At 48.1% G+C, this 23,714-nt stretch overlaps 1 protein-coding gene across 1 annotated transcript; it reads right to left on the reverse strand.

Annotated features, from left to right (window-relative positions):
• Window positions 1–12,017: 12,017 nt before the first annotated feature.
• KLK5 (kallikrein related peptidase 5) lies at window positions 12,018–20,215 on the reverse strand. The gene is made up of 5 exons (XM_045892031.1): window positions 20,143–20,215; window positions 17,417–17,681; window positions 16,376–16,632; window positions 16,114–16,247; window positions 12,018–12,173 (listed from the first exon to the last, which is right to left on the reverse strand). The coding sequence occupies exons 1-5, from the start codon at window positions 20,213–20,215 to the stop codon at window positions 12,018–12,020; spliced, it is 885 nt and encodes a 294-aa protein (XP_045747987.1).
• Window positions 20,216–23,714: the final 3,499 nt, after the last annotated feature.

Consider the following 23,714-nt stretch of genomic DNA (forward strand, 5'->3'; position numbering starts at 1 on the left):
CGATTTCCACACAAAATGCTGGCCCAGGCAGTCCCAAGTGTAGGAAGCTCATGGATGGTGGGGTTTGCCAACAAAGGTCATCTTCCAAGTAAGGACTTCAGCCTTGAACTTTCAGCATGCTGGCTCCTGAAAGACCCTTGAGGTCTCCCATCCCCCTTCTAGCTGCACTGCTCACTCCTCTTTCCTCTTCCTTGTCACATCTCTCCTCCTCCACCTTTACCTCCTAGACATCCACCCAGGGACCCTGAGTTCTTCTCACTATTAGGCCGAGTGATCCAGCTTCTTCCATCCCCACCACCAAACTCCACCACAAGCCCTACTCAGCCTTATAGTCCCTGCCCCAGACCTGCAGAATAGGAGGTGCCTCCTTCCCTGTAAACAGTGCTAATCCTCCTCTGTTTTCTGTGGGAGAACAGACGAGGGGTAGAGCAGGGCAAAGTAATGCAGAGACCAGCGCGGGGAAGCGGAGAGAGTATTTGCAATAGTCCAGTGTGTCACCCACACATCCTGGAGCATCCCCTGACAACCCCAAGACTCCCTCCCTTGCTGCTTCATCTGCGATCTCAGTTACCTCCTAGAGAAGCCTCTCCTGACCAGCCAGTGGGGAATAACACCCCCACCCCCACCGCCAGCACTCTCTATCTTCTTACCCAGCTTGCTTTATTCACCTTCATAGTATTTAATGTTCCCAATATTACGTACTTATTCATGGTCTTTCTCCTCCTCTAGAAAAAAAAAAAAAAAGCTACACAAAAACAGACTTTCTCCAGCTTATTCAGTGCTATGATCTGGAAACCTAGAACAGTGCTTGGAACATAGTAGGTGCTCAGTAAGTGTTTGTTGAATGAATAAATGAATGTCCAGGGGAGAAAGGAGAGCAGCTCCGGCTAAGGTGGTGGCAATTAAGATGGAGAAGAAATCAGTTACTGCAATTCAACTAGACATATGTCTGGTTTCCCCTCAACACTTCAATTATGAACATTTTCAAACACATAGCAAAGTCAGAAGAGATCTGCAGCATACCCATATACCTGATACCTACATTCCACCATTCGCAATTTGCTATACTTGCTTTATCACATGTCTGTTGATCTATCCATCCATCCATCCATCCATCCATCCATCCATCCATCCATCCGACTGCCCATCCATCTATTCAACTACTTTTGATGCATTTCATAGTAGGTCACAAACATCAGTACACTTCATCCTAAACTCTCAAACACATGTCATGTACTACAACTCAAACTTAATGTTTCTTTTCTAAGGTAAAATTCACATACAATGAATTGCACAAAATGTAAGTGGTACTTTTCAGTGAGTTTTGACCAAACCCCTCACAGAGCGCAGAACGTTCAGTTCTGCCTGTCCTCCACCCCAAGAGGCAAGCAGCGTTCTGATTTCTGCCCACCATAGAGTTGCTTTGCTTGTTCTGGAACATCCTATAAATGGAGACGTAAGTGTGTACTTTTTTGGGTAAGACTCCTTTCATCTTGAGTTCCCTCATATAGCAGTCATTTGTTCTTAGTGATTGCTGAGGCATATCCCATTGTTTGAGTATGCCGCAGTTGGTTTATCCTTTCTCCTGTTGATGGACACCTAGGTTGTTTACAGTTTGGGGCTATTACAAATAAAGCTACTGTGGACATTTGTGTAGAAGTCTTTGTGCGGACATGTGCTTTCTTTTCTCCTAGAGGAATACCTACCAGGAAGACTGCTAGGCACAGAGTAGATCATGTGTTGTAAGAAGCCGCCCAATCTTTCTCCAGAGTGGTTGTACCATTTTACACGGACAGCAACAATGTGTGGGAGTTCGGGTTGCTCTACATCTCATCTGCTACACTTAGGAGTTTGGAGGGATTTAAAAAATCGTTTTATCCAATCTGATTGGTGTGTATAAGTGTCTCATTGCAGTTTTAAGTTGCATTTCTCTTGTGACCAAAGAAGTCGAGCATCTTTTCATGTACTTGTTGGCCGTTTGTGTATCTTCGGTTGTAAAGTAGATCTGTGTTTAATTTCTCCCTCTCAGGGAAAGGGTTCTTGAGATATTCTGATACCTTTGATCTGACTTACACAGAAGATCAACCTTTAACAACCTGTAATAATGTTGCACAGACTGTGGGGCTTAAAACAACAGAAATGTATTCTCTCACAGTTCTGGAGGCCAGAAGTCCAAGATCAAGGTGCCAGCAGAACTGTGCTCCCTCTGGGACTCTGGGTAGAATCTTCCCTTGCCTCTTCTAGCATCTGACGGTGACTGTCAATCCTTGGCATCCCTTGGCTTGCAGCTGCATCACCCCAATCTCTGCCTCTGTCTTCACATGACCTTATGCCCTGTGTGTATGTCTTCACCTTGTCTTCCCTCTTCTTATAAAGACACCAGTCGTATTGTATTCAGAGTCCACCCTACTCCAGCATGACCTCATGTTAGATAATTACATCTGCAATGACCCTATTTCCAAATAAGGTTACACTCTGAAGTCCCAGGATTAGAACCTCAGCATACCTTTTGGGGGGACACAATTTAACCCATAACACTATGGATTCAGTAGTCTGCCTTCTAAATTATGCCCGGGCTCCTTCTCAGAAACGGTGGTGCATTCTGAAAGCAGTAGAACATTTTTTTCAGCACCAACTCTGCAGCAGGAACTGTGCATGAGGTGCAGTTGTGACCTCGGTGTTACAGGTAAGAAGTGTGACCTATCCATGGCTCAGAGAGATCAAGTAACTTGCCCAAAGTTCCAAAGTTAAGCAGCCTGGGAACTGCACCCAGGGTTGTGGGACTCCACGTCCACGGCTTTCCAGAGTCAGATCTTCAACAGGCCTCAAGGTGGCGCCCTAGAGCAAGTGGTGGATTTTCACACCTCGGGTTTAAAATTCCTTCTTCCTGTGTGCTTAGGAGCGCATCTCAAACTCAAAAGTGCGCATGAATCACCAGTGGATCTTGTCAAGATGCAACTCCTGATTCAGTTGGTCTAGGGGTGGGGTGAGGGCAAGAATTTACACTTTCTAACAAACTCCCAGGAGATGCTGATGTGGCACAATGGCTCTTTTTGCACCTCTGTGGGCGGCTCAAGGAACTCCAGGACAATAGTAATAATGGTCATAATAATCACAGAAACTATTATTTTTACACGCCCATTCTGTGCCAGGCTCTGTGCCCTTGCCTTTATGTGCATTGTCTCCTTTAATGCTCAGAATTGGAAAGAGACACAGATTTGAACCCAGCCTGTCTGTTCTTTAGTATAGGAGGGACATTCTCTGGGGTGGGGGTGGGTTGGGGGGACCTCAGACCAGGGCCTGAGGGGAAGGGAGCTGGGGGCTCTGGAGGTCTAGCTGCAAAACCTAGGGGTGGGGTGGGGGCACTTAGGCATCTGGAAGTTGGGGGAGAGTGAGATTGAGGGTCATTAGGGAACCTGGGATTTCCCAACTCTCCCCTTAAAACTCCCAGGGCAGGGATCCTTCCTTCCTTGCTCTCTGTCTGTCTGTCTGTCTGTCCCTGTCTTCCTATCTATCTTACTGAGTCCCTCTCTCCATCTCCCTTAGGTCCTCCTTCAGAACCTTTCTTTATGGTTCTCTTTCACTCTCCCTCTTTCTAGAAAGCTCCCCAAAGCTCCCTCTGTTTCTGAGTCTCTTTACATCTGACCTTGTCTTTAAATCTCTTTTGCTCTCTTTTTATAAAGCTCAGTCTCTCCTCCGCCCCTTCCCGACACACTCCTTTCTTCCCTCTCCTCAGCCCCTCCCTCTCTCCCCACTGCCACAATCAGGGCTCCCTGGCTTTGGCCCAGTGCCCCTGTGTTTGCTTCTGTTGGCTGGAGCACAGTGTAGTTTTGGGCATAGGCTCAGGCCTCCTACTCCTTTGACTCATATCCCGGCTCCCACATGTACCAGCTGCAGAAATTGAGCCAAATTCACCCAACCTGACTGCCCCTCAGCCTCCTGATTTGTTGAGGGCCTCCCTCCTGAGGCTGCTGTCATAACTGGGAGAGACGAGGCATGCAATGAATGCAGCGAGGTGTCAGGCACTCAATAAATGGTTGCGTTGTCATCATCATCATCATTATGATTACTAATAAAAGGTAACCCACAGCCAGCCTCTCTGTAGCCAACAATTAGATGTTTATCTGGTGTGTGGAATGCATGGGGAAGATCCTCCCACTGACAAAATTGGGGCCACTCCCTGACCTCGGTTTTTAGCCAGGATCAACCACCCCAAGAGCAAGGGCACCGGGTGGAGGACACACCAACTTTCCAAGCCACACCTGATGACAGTTTTGGACCCATGTCACAGCCTCTCTGAGGTCCTGAGCCAATTCTGTGCATTGCAGGGGTGTGTGGAATCAAGCAAGAATCAGTCACAGTTGAGCTAGATTAAGTGTCTGATTTAACAATTCAGGGATATAGAATAGTATCATAAGGTGGCCACAGTGAGTGGGGACACACAAAATGCACACAGCTTTCTTAGCCCCACAGAGGGGCTCAGCCTCTAGACACTGTCAATGCAAAGTGTGGCTTGGCAATTTAACAAGCTTATTTTTTTACTCCCTTTAGACCTTAGGTGCAGAGGTTCAATGTCAAATGCATCATTATCATCACCAATTTGTACAGAATCCTTCTTTTCTCCCTCCCCCTTCCCTTCCTCCCTGTGTCCCTCCCTTCCTTTCTTTCTTCCTTCTCTTCCCTCTTCCCACCCTCCCTCAGTCTTACAAAATGCATAGTGTGGTTCTTGTGGCCTGTAATTTTAATTTATGTAATTGGGGTTGGATTATATATCTCATTCTATTCTAATTCACGTTTCAAACGCCACTGTTTTGAAGACCCAACCACGTTGCCATGTTCGCACAGCCCCATTGCATCGAACTCCATGATGGGTGTCCACACATTTAGTCAACAATCCCCCTAGGGATGGACACATGGTGGCTGCCAACTCCCAGCCACCACAAAGAACACAACAAGGCACATCCTTGTACATGTCCCCTTGTGCATGTGGAAGAATTTCTTTGGGATGTATAGTCAGTAGAGAAATTGCTGAGTCATAGAGTGTATATATATTTAATTTAATGAAATAGTGCCAGATCCTTCCTCAGAACTGGAGGCCCCACACTAACCCCAGTAGCACATGAACATTCAGGGATGCTGGTACATCCCTCACAACACTAGACATTTCCCATCCTTCTCATTTTCTCCAGCTTAATTTGTGTAAAGTGGTATCTCATTGTTGTTGACATTTACATTTCTTGGACAATGAATGAGTTTGAACATCCCCTCATATGCATGTCAGTTTTTGGATTCTGCTACTGCAAATTGCCTGTTCATACCCTTTACCCATTTTCGTGTTAAGGGCTCCCATCCTTTTTCTTATTAATTTACAAAATCTTCTTGCATATTATAGGTATTAGTCCCTCCTCCCATTCTGATAAATGTCTTAATGATCCATTTTACTCTCCTTTTAATTTTGACATAATCAAACTAATGAATGTTCTGTTCTATGATCTGTGCTTTTGAAGTCTTAAGAAGTTGTTCTCTGTCACAGAGATTTGAAGATAATCTCTGATTTTCTTCTGTTTACTTTATAAGTGTATCTTTCACATCTGGAGTCCACCTTTGTGTGTGGTGTTAGACAGAAATCTAGGTATATTTTTCTCTACACAGGGAGCCAGTTTTCCTGACACCATTTACTAAGTTTACCATCTTCCTCCCATTAATTTGGGTTGCTATTTTACCATATTTTATAATTCCCCATATATTATATAATATTATATTGAGTTCTGAACTCTCTCTTCTGTCTCACTGAGCCATTCATCTGTTCTTGCGCTAATACTACACTTTAAAAAAATACATTATTTTGTGTTGCAGCCTGTCTTAATATCTGGTAAGGCAAGAAGTTTATTTCTTGCATCACCACCGGCCTGTTCTCCTCACCACTTACATCACCATGCAGGAAATACACTGGTCCTCTCCACCCTTAACAGGAACCATTTGCCAACATCTGTTTCCTCCTGGTCTGGAGCCAGCCTTCATACTGAAAAAGCATATCCTCATCCAGGAAGAGATGCCGAAGAGAAAGCCGAACCTGTCCAGTAAAATCTGCACAATGTCTTAGCTCAGTTTTTGTTCCTAGAAACTTCATTTCTCCCTATCAGCATACCTAAAACCAACTACAGTAGCCCAGATGTTGGAGGTTTTGTTCTCTCTTTTTTATGCCCAGATGTTGGGAGTGTGTGCCTGGAGCAGGGACTTCAGCAAGTCACCAAGAGTGTGGGCTTATTTTTGCTTCTTGCAGCCCCATCTTTATCCTGTGGCTTTTATCTTTATAGTGCAAAGTGACTGGTCCACTTCCAGGCACCCCCATTCCAGGTGGGAAGAGAGTAAAGTCCAAGCATAATGCCCACACTTTTATTGACAAAACAGAAACTTCCCAAGGAAACGCAGCCACTAGGTTTCAGCTTGCATCTTATGGATCACATGGCCACCCACAAGGACGGTGAACATCTTTACCCAAGTTACGTGCCACCCTGAGCAATAGTTGGGTTTGTGTGGTAATCAACAACTACATCTCAATTTTGCCCAGGCTGCCCTGTGCTGAGTCATACAAGATCACAACACAGCAACACATCTATCTCTGCCCCTGGCCCACACACCTCCCTTCTGCTCTCCTGCTCACCCTTGAGCCTAAACCTGACTCAGGATACTTCCAGGCTCTGCCAACAAGAGGAAGAAGCATGGGGCTTGGTGGACCCGGTTGGAAGGGCAGTGAAGAGCACACAGCTTCTCCTAAATTTTCACCATAGCTTTGGCAGATGTTAGATCAGCATATTGCCTTTAAAATTGTTGAAGGAGTTGCACCTGGGTGGCTCAGTCGTTAGGCGTCTGCCTTCAGCTCAGGTCGCGATCCTAGGGTCCTGGGATCGAGCCCCACATCGAGAAGCCTGCTTCTCCGTCTCCCACTCCCCCTGCTTGTGTTCCCTCTCTAGCTGTCAAATAAATAAATAAAATCTTAAAAAAAAATTGCTGAAGGAACTAGAAACTCCCAAATGCCCATTTATGGTAAAAATGGGTAAATAAATTGGAGTACATTTACACAAAAGTATACAGTGCCATAATGAGAAGGGGATGTTTACAACTACAGACAAAAATCTGGATGAAGCACACAAATATAATACTGGGCAAAACAAGCCAAACACAAGATAATGCACTGTGATTTTATTTGTATACATTTATTGTATTTCCATAAATCTATATAAATAAATTTATATTTATTCATACAAAGTTTATAAATGAGCAAAACCAAAGAATGGTGATGAAAGTCAGGAAGGTCACTACACTTGGCAGGGGGCACTGACTGCAGGGGGACCCCTAGAAGATCTTCTGGGGAGCTTGTCATATCCTACTGCCCCATCTGGGTGCTGGTTACAAGAGTGTCTTCTGTTTAGTGAAAATTCATCAAGTGTATAATACTCATCATAAAGGCACATTTCTGTTTGTACATTATTCTTCACTGAAAAGTTAATTTAAAAAATTGCTAAAAGGACGCCTATCCACAGACACCCTTGGCTGTTTCCCTACCATCCATTTTTCTCTTCTTCTTTGATAACAGAATCTTCCTTTTATTCAGGGAGCAGCCCCTTTCCTCACGCCTACACTACTCGGGGGATTTTCTGATCTCAATCTCAGAAAACGAACCCTGATTGGTGCAAATCAACCATGTCAATCCATTTCCCCTGGCCTGTGATTGGCTTAGGAAAGGACATGTGACCTAATTCTGACTAATAAGAATGAAGGGAATTCTGCTGGGGTTGTTTCTGGAAAAGTGTCATCTTTCTATAAAAGATACTCACTACGGTCGTTGATCTTGAGGATGGTGAACCCACACGAAGGAGAACCAAGAGAAGCAGAGAGAAGTGGAACTGCAGACCTGACATCCCTTGCCTGGAGCTGTCCTTACCTGTATTTCTTGGTATGCAAAGTCAAAACCTACTTAAGACAGCATGAATTTTCTCTTGTTGCCAAAAGCAGATTGACTAACAGCATCATTTTGGAAAATATATTCAAAATTGCCCCTCAGCTAGCATTCTGCTCTATTCTAGATTTTTCCTCTAATATTCCAACTTTGAACTATCTGTTACCTGCCATTGATTATGTCAGTATTATTTGCCCCTGTTTTGCACCACACCACCCATCTTGTACTTGCTTACAGAGAGCAGTCGAAGCTGGGCTAAGTCCACATCTGTCACAGCACACTGGATATTAATCTTAGATTGGTGACCACCAAGAAGAGATGAATCATTGGTGAGGTCAGTGGCCCCAACCCTGGCAGCCCAACCTTTGTAGAATGTCCCCCCAAATTGTTGTGAGGAGTTGTAAATGGCTGAGCACAGGGGAGATAATTATGATGAGTATCATTATATCAATCTGTCTACCCAACAGCCAGTTCTCACCCCCTTTTCCTTCTGGAGAGAGACTGCACCCCACAGTAGAGACTAAAAATGCCAGAAAACAATTTTTCCAGCTTCTTTTGCAGCAACGGGCATTAGGACTCTCTCAAAGAGACCCAAAGAGAAGTCTGCAGAGGTGGATGTGTGTGTGTGCGTGTGTGAGAGAGAAAGAGAGAGAGAGGGAGGGAGGGAGAGATGGGGGTTAGGGAGGGATCCTGGAGAAGAACTTTCTTTCCTTATAAAGAGAGGTCTGCTAGGAGAAGGTCTCCTTCCTGACTTTTGTCACAGTTGTGTGAGGCTGTGATGGCTGGAACTGTAGCAGCCATTTTATACGCAAGAGGTTACAAGCCTGAAGAAAAAAATCAGACATATTTTCTTACCCTTGCTAAAATGTAAGCTGAAGGAAGGCAGAGATTTTTTAAAAATCTGTTTTGTGAATTACCCTATCCCAAGTGACTAGACTATTACCTGACTTAGTATATTATCATTGAGTACATGAATGAATGCAGAGGATGTTAGAGAAGAAAGATGGAAAGAACCTGGACCCCCAGTGACATCACTTAAGACATCACGCTGCCCATGTAACTGTCCTCACCTTGAGTTTCTTGTTATGTGAAATACTAAATGTCCTTATTATATAAGTCACTTTTAATCCAGTGTTTTGTTACCGATAAAATTCCCTAATGTAATTCCTTTCCTAGAATGTTCCATTTCTGGGGCACCTGCCTGGCTCAGTCAGTAGAGCATGTGACTCTTGATCTCAGAGTTGTCACTTCAAACCCCACGTTGGGCCTAGAGCTTACTTAAAAAGAAAACGTTCCATTTCCAAGATATTCCCTGGAGTGACTTTCTGTGTCCACTCCTGACCACCAGGAGTATGTATCTCGGGGGTTGAGTCCACACGTGAAGATCTTTACATTGCAATCCTCTCATTTTATGGATGGAAAAACTGAGGTCCAGAAAAAAACTGTTTTAAGAGTTCGCTCAGTCCTGTTTCATTGACTTCCATGCCCACAAGCCTTCTTAGAGGCACTGCCCTGCCCACTGCAGCTGGTGAAGGGGTGATAGGGGAATTCAGGGTGTACTATGTGGCCCAGCCTTCCTTGGCCACAGCTGACTGGACCCAGAGTCAGCACCTGACCCATAGGCAGCCAATCAGGACTGAAGAAATGCCAATAATTGGAGCTAGTTATCAGGGGCGTGCTATTGTAGGCCACATGACCCCCAAATCTGAGGAGGAAATAGAGGATGCCCCTTGGAGAAAATGAGAAGAGGGAGACGTGAAAGAAAGATCACTGCAGGAAAGAGAGCGAGAGAGATCCCACAGGCAGCTAGCTGCTTCTGGGCTGACATCTGACCGTCCCAAGTCTTGGATATTCTTTTGATAACCGACTTCCCTTTTCTCCTCTGGCCAATAAGCAGCTCCTTTGCGTCCTCCACCAACAGGCGAATGATCTTACACAGAAATCAGATCATGTTGGGGTGCCTGGGTGGCTCAGTCGGTTGAGCATCTGCCTTCAGCTCAGGTCATGATCCCAGGGTCCTGGGATGGAGCCCCGCGTCGGGCTCCCTTCTCAGCGGAGAGCCCGCTTCTCCCTCTCCCTCTGCCTGCCGCTCTGCCTACTTGGGCTCTCTCTCTCTCTGTCAAAAAAATAAAAACCTTAAAAAAAAAAAATAGAAATCAGGTCATGTTGCCATCTGGCTTAAAAAACTCCAATGGCTTCCCAATCTCTTAGGGAAAACCAAGAGGTTCCAGGTACATTGGTCTTCTTTCCGTTCCTGGGAAATGCCCAGCCTGTCCCCATATCAGAGCCTTTGCCTTGTACTTCTGTCTGGAACACTGAGCCCCCAGAAATCCACTGGGCTAGCCACTTGTCATTCTGTAGGACTCAGCTCAAATGCCACTTCCTCCCAGAGGCCCTTGATGTTAGTTTCTGATGAAACAAATTATCACATTTGGTATCTTAAAATAACATCAATTTACTCTTATTGTTCTGGAGGACGGAAGTCCCAAATGTTGCCACACTGAGCCAAGATAAAGACATAGACAGGCAGGGCTGAATTCCTTCTGGAGGCTCGGAGGGAGAATCCATTCCTGTGCCTTTTCCAGCTCCTGGAGACCACCTACATTCCTAGGTTTATGGACCCTTCCTTCATCTTCAGAACCAGCTTAGCAGCATCTTCAAATCTCTCTCTCATTCCCACTGCCCCCCCAAACTTTCTTTCTTTCTTCCTTTCTTCCTTTCTTCCTTTCTTTCTTTCTTTCTTTCTTTCTTTCTTTCTTTCTTTCTTTCTTTCTTTCTTTCTTTCTTTCTTTCTTTCAAGATTTTATTCATTTATTTGAGAGAGAGAGACAGAGAGAGCAACAGAGATCACAAGCAGGGAGGAGAGGGATCATGACCTGAGCGGAAGGCAGACATTTAACCAACTGAGTCACCCAGGTGCCCCCCACCCCAACTCCTTCTTATAAGGACCCTTGGGATTACAATGGTTTCACCCAGAAAATCCAGGATCATCTCTCCATCTCAAGATCCTTAATCACACCTGTGAGGTCTCATTGCCATATAAACCCACATATTCCCAGGTTCCAGGGAGTAGGCTGTGGACACCTTGGAGGTGCGGGTGAGGCTTTATACCACCCTCCCACACCCTCCTTGACTATCTGATATAAATAGGTCCACTCCCCGCAACAGTCCTCTTTCCTCCTGCTCTGTGCTCGTTTTATTCATATCATAGGTAATGTATCCATTTACCTCTTTACTGTCTGCCTTCCCCTAGGAGAATGGGAGCTCCGTGAGGCAGGAAATTGTTCTGTTTTGCCTGTTGTAGTATCTCAGCATCTGACAACTTCCTTGCACAAAATACTCACTCGATCAATATTTGTGAAGAAAATGCAAAGCAGGGGCGCCTGGGTGGTTCAGTCATTAAGCGTCTGCCTTTGGCTCAGGTCATGATCCCAGAGTCCTGGGATTGAGCCCCACATCGGGCTCCCTGTTCAATGGGAAGCCTGCTTCTCCCTCTCCCACTCCCCCTGCTTGTGTTCCCTCTCTCACTGTCTCTCTTTGTGTCAAAAAATAAATAAAATCTTAAAAAGAAGAAGAAGAAGAAGAAGATGCAAAGCAGCTTGAGTGGATCTCTGTCTCTTGCAAGTGAAATACCCCCAAAGAGCAAACACAATGGTGCAGAGGGGAGAAGTGACTTGTTCCTGGCTGTCTGGTCATTCAGTGAGTGGGGGACACCACATACAGAGCTCACTTCTCCTCAGATGCTTTATTTCTGGGACCAATAGCTGCAGAACAAGGACAGCCTCTGGGCCTGAGGAAGGAAGCATGGGGGAGACTGAGGTGCACCCTCACCTTGGTCATTCTGGGAAACTCTCTCTAGGACCTGACTGGAAAGATAGGGTCAGCCCAGGGCTGGGAAGGGGGACCCTGATTCCAGGAGACTTGGGGAGGGGCTGGAGAGATTAACAATCCCAACATCCTCAGGAAGGAACAGGGGTGTGGAAAGAATGTCACGGTTCCTGCAGGAGTGAGGACAGCAGAGGGTGGGGCACACCAGAATGCCGGGTCCTGGGATGCGTCATGAGTTCGCCTGGATGGTGTCCTTGATCCACTTAGTGAATTGGCAGAGGTTGGTGTAGACGCCGGGTCTGTTGGGCTGGGCACAGGGAAAGTCTCCCCAGGACACGAGGCCCTGTAGGGAGCCATTGCAGACCACAGGCCCCCCGGAATCACCCTGTGGAGGAGAAAGGAGTTCAGACAGGCAGAGATGTGGGGAGATGGATGGACGGAGACACACAGGTGAAGAAGGGCCAGGGAGGCAAGAGATAGAGACATAGAGGTGAAAAAGTAGAGGGGTGAAGAGACACAAAGACAGAGAGGGAGACACAGATAAGACACACACACACACACAGAGAGAGAGAGAGAGAGAGAGAGAGAGAGAGAGAGAGAGGAAATGTTAACATTTCCCTGTAAGTCCCACCTTTAGAAGTTCCGTGTGTCTCCCTCACTGGGTCTCTCTGTCCCTATTTGTCTTTCTCTATTCCAACCTTTGAGCACTGTATTTCTCCTACTGAGCACACTTGACATGGCTTCCTTTCCCTTCCTCATTCTTCGCCGGCCCTCGACACCAATCCGTCTTGTACTTAGACCTCACCTTTGCAGAGAGGCAGCTCTCTGGCCCCTGAAGGATGAGGCTTTCTCATCCTGGGCACCACTGACGCTGGGGCTAGATCATTCTTTGGTGTGGCGGCCGTCCTGTGCATTGTAAGATGCTCAGCAGCATCCTTGACCTCTATGCATTAGATGCCAGTCACCCCCTTCCTCCCCCAGGCACAATTGTGATAACCAAGACTATCGCCAGGTATTGTCATATGTCCCTCGGGGGCGGGGTTGAGGACTGCTTCCTTGGGTTGCCTGTCCTTAACTCCCCAAACTCCTGCAGCTACTCTCCTATAATACCACTCTTTACCGTCATTTCTAATGTATGTTTTCGCAAGATACTAGTATCAGTTATAAAGAAATCCAAAGAGCCAAGATGTCCATCGACAGATGACTGGATAAAGAAGATGTGGTATATATACACAATGGAATATTATGCAGCCATCAAAAGGAATGAGATCTTGCCATTTGCAACGATGTGGATGGAACTGGAGGGTGTTATGCTGAGCGAAATAAGTCAATCAGGGAAAGACATGTATCATATGACCTCACTGGTATGAGGAATTCTTAATCGCAGGAAACAAACTGAGGGTTGCTGGAGTGGGGGGTGGGGTGGGAGGGATGGGGTGACTGGGTGATAGACACTGGGGAGGGTATGTGCTCTGGTAAGCGCTGTGAATTGTGCAAGACTGTTGAATCTCAGATCTGTACCTCTGAAACAAATAATGCAAGATATGTTAAGAAAAAAAAAGAAGAAGAAGAAGAAGGTAGCGGGAGGGGAAGAATGAAGCGGGAGAAATCGGAGGGGTAGACGAACCATGAGAGATGATGGACTCTGAAAAACAAACTGAGGGTTCTAGAGGGGAGGGGGGTGGGAGGATGGGTTAGCCTGGTGGTGGGTATTGAGGAGGGCACGTTCTGCATGGAGCACTGGGTGTTGTGCACAAACAATGAATCATGGAACAATTCATCTAAAACTAATGATGTAATGTATGGGGATTAACATAAGAATAAAAAAAAAAAACCTTAATTAGAAAAAAAAAAAAGAAATCCAGAGCTCAACTTCTTTCCATGTTAGCAGACTCTATTTCAGGCAAAAGAACCTGACTGCGTGCACCTCTAAATTTCAGCTGTCTTGGGACTTAATTTTTCTCATTATATTTTGTTTATGTCCCTGCAGAGTTTCCTTTGAGAGGCAGTTCGTTAACTGCCCTGAGCTTGGCTCCTCGTCTATAAAATAGAGCTAATAATAGTGAGTTAATGAGCCGCTGTATGTGAACCACATAGAGCAGGGCCCCACGTTATTATTATAGTATTAGTGTTATTACTTTTTGCTCTGAGTGGCCACACCCTGACCACATGCTGGTATGAAAAGCTAATTGAGGTCTGCAAAATGAAAAACAAGGTACTAAACTTGGTTCCAGAAAAGCTAAATGGTTTTAAATGCTGACATTTGGGGGGCGCCTGGCTGGCTCAGTTGGTGGACCGCCCAACTCTTGGTCTCGAGGTCGAGTTCGAGCCCCAGGTGGACTCGAATAAAATAAATATCTTTTTGGGGCACCTGGGTGGCTCAGTCGTTAAGCGTCTGCCTTTGGCTCAGGTCATGATCCCAGGGTCTGGGATCGAGCCCTGCGTCGGGCTCCCTGATCAGCGGGGAGCCTGCTTCTCCCTCTCTCACTCCCCCTGCTTGTGCTCTCTCTCTCTCTCGCTGTGTCTCTCTCTGTCAAAGAAATAAAAATAAAATCTTAAAAAAAATTAATTAAAAATTAATTAAAAAAATCTTTTTAAAGAATGCCAACATTCGAATTAGACGTGCTTTCTTCTGATAAAAATCCCTCTGCCCACTCCTCTATCCAGATGTGCGTGTTTCCATATCGAGTGGGGACAGAGATGACATCGGGAAGTTGCTACAATCCTCTAGGTTTATAAAATTGGTGGGGAGGAACTCTTTCCCAGCCATCAAAATGGGACAAGAGTGCTGTCTGAGGCCACAGCTTCCTTAGTAATTGCCAATATTACTGAAGTGTTCATCCTGCCAGCAGAAAGCACCTTAATTTACATCCTTCTAGAACCCTTGAGGGCCTGAATACAGGGGAGGGTCCTGATCCCTGCAAGAGTTTACTTTTAATTTCTGTCATCCTCAACAGATAGAGCTTCCATGAGGACACAGAGAAGCTCTGTGTTGGGAATCAAGGAATATTTGTTGAACATTGGTCCCCACCCATCTCTCCAGGCTCAACTCTAACTGCGTCCACTCCCCCCCCCAACTCAGTTCCCCAAACATTCTGGCTTTTTCTGTCCTTTGTTGTGTTGTGCACAAACAATGAATCATGGAACAATTCATCTAAAACTAATGATGTAATGTATGGGGATTAACATAAGAATAAAAAAGGCAGCCAAACTCCTCCCTCCTGCAGGGCCTTTGCACTTGCTTTTCCTGCCCTTAACCTTTGCAAGGCTGGCTCCTTTATGTCATTCAGTCTCTACCCGCCTCTGCCCTCTACCCATCTCCCAACCACCCTTTTGAATATTGCCCCTCATCACTCGCTATCATAAAACTATGTTTTACTTTCTGCATAGTTTTTATCCGTCTCTGAAATTACCCTATTTATGCATTTTCTTGACCATTGGGGTTTTTTAAATAATTTTATTTTTTATTTTATTTTAAGTAATCTCTATACTCAACTTGGGGCTTGAACTCATAACCCTGAGATCAAGAATCGCCCGCTCTTCCAACTGAGCCAGCCAGGCGCCCCAACCATTGGGGTTTTTTACCTTTTTGCCCCTCCAGCCCTTCCAACAAGCTTGCAATCAAGCCTCTTTATTAAACATTCTCTTTTTTTTCAAATACCTGGCAAAGGTTTTTGTCTTTCTTCCTCAAGACTGTTTACTAGCATTTGTCAGAAAACTTTCATACTATAGATTTTGTGGGGACAAGATACTTAACTGCCATCTGCCTGAAATTTGCTAAAATAAATAGACAACACTGTGAATGTCTACTACACGAAGATTGCCCCCTTAGCAGTGATATATGTATACAGTGCACAACCTGCCCAACCATACAAAGCAGGCTTGATCTCTTGATCTCTCCCTCTAGACCAGTGCTGTCTAATATGGTAGCCACTAGTCACATGGGGCTGTTGAGCGCTTGAAACATGGCTAGCCCGATTGAGATATGCTGTCATGTGATGCACATTGGATTTCACAGACTTACTATTAAAAAAAAAAGAATATAACATATCTCATTTATAATTGTTTTATATTAACTACATTTTGAAGTCATGCTACTTGGGATACATGGGGTTAAATAGAATTTATTATTAAGATAGCAAAATTTACCTGCTTCTTTTTCACTTTGTAAAATGTAGCTACTAGAAAATTTAAAATGACATGTATGACTCACATTATATTTCTATTGGACAGGGATGGGTTCCCAGGACTTAGCAAAGTTTCAGGTTACATAGTTGGCACTCAGGGCGTCTCTGCTGCCTGAATGTAGAAGTCTTGAGCCTTACCTGGCAGGAGTCTCTGCCCGCCTCGTCACCAGCGCAGAACATAGTGGAGTCTATCTGTCCTGGATAGGCCTTCTTGCACCTGCTGGTACTTAGCACAGTGATGTTCAAGCACTGGAGGACCTTGGGGAATTTAACTGTCGGAAACACACACAGAGCAGGGCCACTATGAGCAACGGAGAAAGATGGGGAGGGGCAGTGCTCAGAGGCAGAGAGGGGGAGAAGGCAGGCATGGGTGGGCATCAAGAGGGACCTGGACGCTCACTGTGGGGGCTACTGGTTGTTCCCCAGCCAGAAACCAAGCAGCTGGTCCCAGCAGTGGGACAGTGGGAGGAGATGTTGATGGGCTTAACAGCCTGAGTCTGATGGATTCTTCTGTTCAGTTTGATGAGCATGAGGTCATTGGAGTGGCTAGGATGGGAATAGCCAGGATGGGGGATAGATTTGATCCCTTTGAACAACTGCTGCCCAGTTTCATAAACGGGCGAAAAGGAATGGTGGCCAAGAACAATTCTGTAAAATCTAAAGAAGATGGTGCAGATTACTAGCAACCCCGATCCCTATGCCCATATCCAGTGCTGAGCACACCCCAAATCTAATCGCAACCCCGTCTTCACCCCATCCCATCCCCAACCTGAATCCTTTCCCCACATATAAACCACCACCTCTGCATTCCCAACCCTGATCTAACCACCCTAACCTCAAATCCAACCCTCCACCCCCCCAATAACTCTAATCCAACCCCATCCTCAATCCTACATCCATTCCCGCCCCCAGCCCTAACCCATCCCCCTGTATCTCCACCCATCTCCAATTCTCCTAATGGCATCTCTGTCCCAGCCCGTCAACATACTCATGCCCAGCCCCAAATCCAACCCATTTGCATCCCTGACCCTAGCCCTAATTCTTCGCCCACCCTCCAACCATCAACACGTGCCTTCCCAACTCCAAATCCAGCCATCTCCAGTACCATTCTTAAAGCTAACCCCAACCCCGTCTTCAAGCCCACAGCTATTTCCAATCCCAATACCATTTTCATCTCTACCCTACCCCATCCCAAACTCCAAAGCCAGTCTGAATCTGAATCACATCTCCATTCCAAGCCACTCCACATATGCACTCCTCACCCCAAATCCACCACATCTCTAACTCCCACCCCCACCACAATCTTCTCCCCAGCCTAACCCCGCTCGCCAGCCCAACTCCATCCCTGATCCCATCCCAGCTGTACCCCTTGCTCACTCACCTCCATGCCCCTCCCGCTCGCCCCTGCCCTGTCCAGCCCTGCTCCTGGAGCCCCACTCACGGTTTCCGGCAGTGGGCGGCTGTGAGCAGCCACTGCGGATTCACCAGCACCGCCCCGCAGTAGAGCTGGCTGGCCTGCAGCACCAGCGCACCCTGCCACGGCTGGGCGTGCATCTCGCAGTCGGTCCCATTCACAATGCGGGGGCTGCTGTCTTCGTCTGCCCTGGTGCTCTCCTGGGCCCCAGCTCCAGTGTCCCGGGCGCTTCCAGAGGGCCCAGTGTCGGAGGGGTTGTTGCAGGAGGCAACACCATCCGCAAGAACAGGCTCTGGGGGCCGAAAACGGGCGGGGCTTGGGATCGGGGCGGAGCTTGGGCTCAGCGGGGGGGTCTTAGATCCAAGAGGTGGGACCCTCCGGAGGTCGTCTGACCCCCGAAAGACTCTTATATTGAGGAAGGGGTCGGGCCCAGGGCTTTAGGGGCGGAGCCTGGAGTCTAAGGCCCGGAGTCTAAGGGTGAAACCTGGAAGAGGGGCAAGGCTTAGAACTCAAGGACAGGGTGCCTGGGTGGCTCAGATGGTTAAGCGTCTGCCTTCGGCTCAGGTCATGATCCTGGAATCCCGGGATCGAGTCCCTCATCGGACTCCCTGCTCAGTGCGGAGCCTGCTTCTGCCTCTGACCCTCCCCCCGTCTCATGTGCTCTCTCTCTCTCTCAAATAAATAAATAAATAAAATCTAAAAAAAAAAAAAAAAAAAAGAATGTTGGAACCAGCACATAATTGACTCTTACTGAAACAGTGCAGGTCAGCCTTCTGGGCTAAAGGTGAATGATTTTGTGCTTCTTTCCCTCATGGGTGTGAGATTGGCCATCACCAACTGAAGGAAAGAGCAGCTGGGACGAACCTACATTGGGACTGGGATTGGGGCCTCAGGGAAAGGCCACTAAAAGTGAGGCCATCGGGCGCCTGGGTGGCTCAGATGGTTAAGCGTCTGCCTTCGGCTCAGGTCATGATCCCAGGGTCCTGGGATCGAGTCCCGCATCGGGCTCCCTGCTCCTTGGGAGCCTGCTTCTCCCTCTGCCTCTCTCTCCGTCTGTCTCTCATGAATAAATAAATAAAATCTTAAAAAAAAAAAAAAAAAAGAACTCAAGGACAGTGTCCAGGATCAGGTGGTTTACTGGACTCTGACTGCGCCTCAAGGTTCCTGGGAGTGGCTAGAGCTCAGTGGGCGGGGCCAAGGGAGGTAAAATTGGGCCTTCCCAGGGGCGGAGCCAAGGCTCAGGGGGTGGAGCCTGGGAATGGGCCCGTGATCAGGGCTTTAGTGGTGGGACCTCGGCTCAAGAAGTGGGGTCAGGCCTCAGCGAATGAGGTCAGGGCTGGAGGGGGCAGTTTGAGAGGCCAGGGTCACGTGGGGAGATCGACTCTATAAAGAGCCCAGACTTCGGGCAAGGAGGTAGGGGCTGGGTTTTAGGAGCTGCCGACAGGACCGGAAGTGGACCGTGGCCAAAACGGGGAGAGCCATCGAGGTGGGGCCTGGCTTGCGGGGCTGGGGGGTGCACAGCCCAAGGGGATCTTGGCTGTGGATAAAGTCTGGAGTAGCAGTGCGGTTGAGGAAAGGGGGACAGGGTCAGAGCCGCTGGACGGAGGGAGAGTTGGGGGAACAGAACCAGGAGGGGTGCTCAGCTAGAGGGGCCCGATGGCGACAGAAAACAGGACTCATTTTGAATTCTCAAACACGAATGTTCACCTCCTGAATCCTGCTGGCAGTACCCTCCCCCCTACAGCCAGACACAGATACCCCACTCCTTTGCTCCGCCCCCCATGGTCTGTGTACTTGTTCACATTCTTGCTGATGACCCACAGATGCCAAGCGCCTGGCGCGCACACTCCAGGAAACACGCACACGGCTTCTGTGACAGATCAGCACACGCACAGTTAATGAGGGGCGCACCGTCTCCACCGGGCCCTCCGCGGCTCACGGTGCCCACCCTCTCCGGGCAAGCGCACCAGGCGGCAGCCTCGCAAGATCTCGCGCCCCCACGCAGTGTCTCGGGGACACGGAGGAGACCAGCCCAGGCTCTTCCGCACGCGGGCACGTGGGCATGGAGACAACATTACCCTCCGTCAGCCCGGCAGGGCACAGTGCAAGTGACCTAGCATCAGCCATCTTCACCCAGCCAAGACCTCGTAGTGACAGACACTCCAGCACACCCAGCCCCTCAAGGCAGGGACGGAAACTCCACCCACGCGGTTGCCCCACCACACAGACAGCCCCCGATAAACACGCAGTCACCGTCACCCCGACGTAGAACCTCAAGCGGCCACAGAGCCCACGCAGAGCCGCGCATAGTCCTGCGCTCAGCGGCAATCGCTCAGCCCCAAAGCGTTCCTTACCTGCAAGCACCTGGCTGCGCGTTTTCACCGTAACCAGCACTTTTGTTACAAGAACTCCAGATGCCTTCGGTCACACATAATGTGCACACAATTACCCGCACAGACACTGAGTCACACACGATCCCAAACGCACACACAGCCTCCAAGCGAGTGCCCCAGTTACAGGCAGTCACTTGATATGGGGAAAGGCACCCCCCCAAAACCACACACAGTGACAGGCACACAGCCACCCACAGTCGTCCGAACATGAATAGAGACTCCGACTCACAGTCACCCAGTCCCAGAGCCATACCCCATCACACAGAGTGCACCCCGGGACAAACACTCCAATGTCACTCAGAGTCACCCACAGCCCCACCCACAGTTAGCTGACAGGTGCACAACAGGGGTTCTGGTTACCTGTCACCCCCAGAATCAGGGCTGTGATCAGGGCACCGACCATCCACATCCAGGAGTGTCCTGCTGGAGCCATGGCCACTGCACCTTGTGGGGAGGACAGAGGGCAGGGAGGCCCGGGTGATGCTGGGAGCCCTTTACCCCACCTCCCTTCCTTCTTTGCCCCATTTCTCAGGGCAGAAAGGAACCACAAGGACATTGCCCCCCAACCCAGAGACTACAGACTTCAGAGGAGCAGACATCCAGAACCCTCCAGTTGTGCAAAGAGGGAAGATAAAGAGAGAGTAGGGGTGCATCCAAGACCAGAGCCAGACGCAGACACCTTTCCCTCTCCCTGTCCTCTTCCGCAGGCCTCACCTGCCGAGTCCCCCAGGTAGGGTGTGGGGAACCCACTCCCAGCTCAGCGACAGACTTCTCAGGCCTGTGCCGTCCTTCAGCCACCTTCTCCTCGGCTCTGGGCACTCAGCCTGAGTTATAACCACCCACTGATCCCCGGGGCGCATTCCCAGGTAGTGAGGCGCCCTGCCAGGCCTCAGCAATCACTCCTCCCGCTTCCCCCCACCTCCACCCCCAGAGCACCCCCCACCCAGTCCCGAAGGCCCCTCCCTACTTTCTTGCCAGGAGGGAGGGTTGGAAACGGGTCTCCGCAAGACTGGCCCATCCTGCCCTGAACCCCTGTCCCCCCAGCTTCAAGCTCATGCTTCTCACCAGCTCTGGGGGGTCTTCTTGGTATCTGGATTTTTCTTTATTTTCCGCGTTCTTCACTCATTCTGCCTCTCTCCGTCCCACCTTATCATCTTCCCATCTTTTTTTTTTAATCTTTGTTTATTTATTTATTTGAGAGAGAGAGAAACAGCGAGAGAGGGAACACAAGCAGGGGGAGTGGGAGAGGGAGAAGCAGGCTCCTGGCTGAGCAGGGAGCCCGATGCGGGGCTCAATCCCAGGACCCTGGGATCATGACCTGAGCCGAAGGCAGCCGCTTAGCCAACTGAGCCACCCAGGCGCCCCCCCCTTTTTTTTCTTTACAGCTTTGAGGTGGAATCAGGTGGAATCACAATAAACTGTGCATATTTAATGTGTAGGATTTGATGAGGTCTGACACACATCACCACCGATAGTGAGCATGTCCATCACTCCATGTATGTGTCTGTGATTCTCAATCTCGGTCTCTATACCTCAGAGTCTCTCTTGTATCTTTCCTTCTGTGTTACCTCTCTTTCCTCTGTGACTCTATCCTTCTCAGTCTCTCTCTGTTTCTGTCTCTGCATCTGCCCCCTTCTGTCCCTCTGTCCCTCCCTCCCCACCCCCGTCACTGGCTCTAAGCATCTGTATCTCTGCATCTTTGTGTCCCTCTGTCTCCCTTGCGTTGCCTTTGGAGTAGAGAAGACTCAGGCCACTTTGCCAAAGGGATCCTTCCTCCCTCCTCCTGCCCCTCACCTTGGGGCTGGGGCCACAGGGCAAAAAGGAGTAGGGATCCAGTCTGGGGGCCCCCTGCAGAGGACTTGGCTGAGCTGGTGCAGCCAGGCGTGCGTGAGAGGGTTGGGCAGGGCAACCTGTTGATGGGGAAAGAGGCCAAGAGGCCAGGAGAGGGGGTGGGTGGCTCCTGGCCCTTTGGGAAATGGGGCACTGGGCGGGGATCCCAAAAGGTGGCTTCTGTCTCACCAGTCCTGGGCCATCTGGAGCTGCCTCTCCCCACCTTTTCTCCATTTGACCTCTTTTTTCTGTCTGGCCCTGACTCTCTGAATCTGTCTCTGACTGTGTTTCCAAGTTTCTGACCAGCTGGGATGTAGGAGCCACTCACTCACTCAACAGCTCTCTCCTGAGCAACCCCTGCGAGCCAGACTGAGGTCCACCCGTGAACAAAATGGACAAGGACTCCTGGAGATGCTGCTGTCCTCGTGGTCTCACATCCCTTGGGGGCAGAACCAAGCTGAATTGCTCCCTTCTGTAAGCTGGCATCTGCTGAACCAGAGGTTTTAGAGGCTTTGATCCTGGCTTCAGGGTACAGGGGGAAAAAAACTGTTCTGAGGGTTATTTTGATTATTGCGATTCACATTGCACGCATGGAAGTGACAAATCCAGCAACCCACTTCTTCCTTAATCTTTCAAGGTTGGCTTACAACCCTTTTAATTCTAGATATGCCTCTTTATTCCAGATAGGTCTTTACAATAATGTTTGGTCTCATTTACAAACTCAGTTAATTAAGTATCTTCAAACATTTTAAACTACATTTCTATTTTTTAAAAGATGTTATTTATTTATTTTAGAGAGAGAGAGGGAACAAGCAAGGTGAGGGGCAGAGGAAGAAGCAGGTTCCCTGCTGAGCAGGGAGCCCGATGCGGGACTCGATCCCGGGACTCCAGGATCATGACCTGAGCCGAAGGCAGTCGCTTAACCAACTGAGCCACCCAGGCGCCCCCCTAAACTACATTTCTAAAACCAACACATTCAGTCTCTTTTGGAAGCCCTTCAGTTTTTAGACAAACCTCCCAGAACATTTAGGTAAATTTATACATCTATGCATATTACACGTGTAAAAATGAGCAACTTGAGAATGTTCCGGAATTGAAAGAAGACTACCCTATACCTGAGCAGTGAGGACCTGAAACAACCCTTGGCATTCAGATGTCAGCTTGGCCACTTACTCTCTGTGAAACTTTGGGCTAATCGAGGATCCTCTCTGTGTCTCAGTTTCCCTGTCTGTAACATCGAAACAATAATGGTACTTAGTTCATAGGTGTGCTATGAAGATTAAATGTGTTACTATGTAAAGCTCTTAGACCAGCGCCTGGCATGTACTAAGTGTTTCTTATTTGTCATATCCTTTAAAGAAGATAATTCTCTCTTAATGAACTGAAGTTGATTTTGCTCTGGACATTTGTTGACTGGTTCCTCCTGGTGACTCTGGTGCATTTCACAGCCCTATATACCATCCAAAACCTTTAGAAGGGATTGGTCAAGGCGGGCCCAGGCCATTCACATGACTTAGTATTTCCACATACGCATAAAAATCAGCCACTCCCTCCCATCATGTGGCTTGATCAACTTTCACCTTGCTTTGGTTCTTAAGACATGTGCTTTTTCTCCAAATCTGAAGATCTTTGCAACTGAGGGACTCCGTTCTTTTAAATTACTCCCTCTGTCTTTGGACCACATAACTCTCCCATCGCAGAATGACACACGATTGACTTTGAACATCTCCTAGGATGCAGTTGCTCTGTTTAATAACGTCTGATTTCATTCTACGCTGCACTGGGCAAAAATAAGGTTGCAATAAATACTGAAACAAATGAATTATTGTCTCTGATTCTCCTTCTGTTCCCAAATATTTCTCTGCTTCTAAATCCAGCCCCCATGTAGGGCTGTCTTTTCCCTCTCTCTCTCTCTGGGAGCCCCTAACTGTCCCACGTGCCTTCCCGGGAGGACCCCTGGCTTAGAGGTTATTTTGCCTTCCTCACAGATGATGCGGTGGAGGTTGTAAGAAAAGAAGACTTCTCTGAGGACAGGACAGCCCTGGGACTTGGGGGTAGAGGCGTGTACATCTGTTAGGGATCATGCTTGGTGCACGTCTGTG

Source organism: Mirounga angustirostris, unplaced genomic scaffold (genome assembly GCF_029215605.1).
Source record: "Mirounga angustirostris isolate CCGP_5_RB_7025 unplaced genomic scaffold, mMirAng1.0.hap1 SCAF_16, whole genome shotgun sequence".
Classification (NCBI taxonomy): Eukaryota; Metazoa; Chordata; class Mammalia; order Carnivora; family Phocidae; genus Mirounga; species Mirounga angustirostris.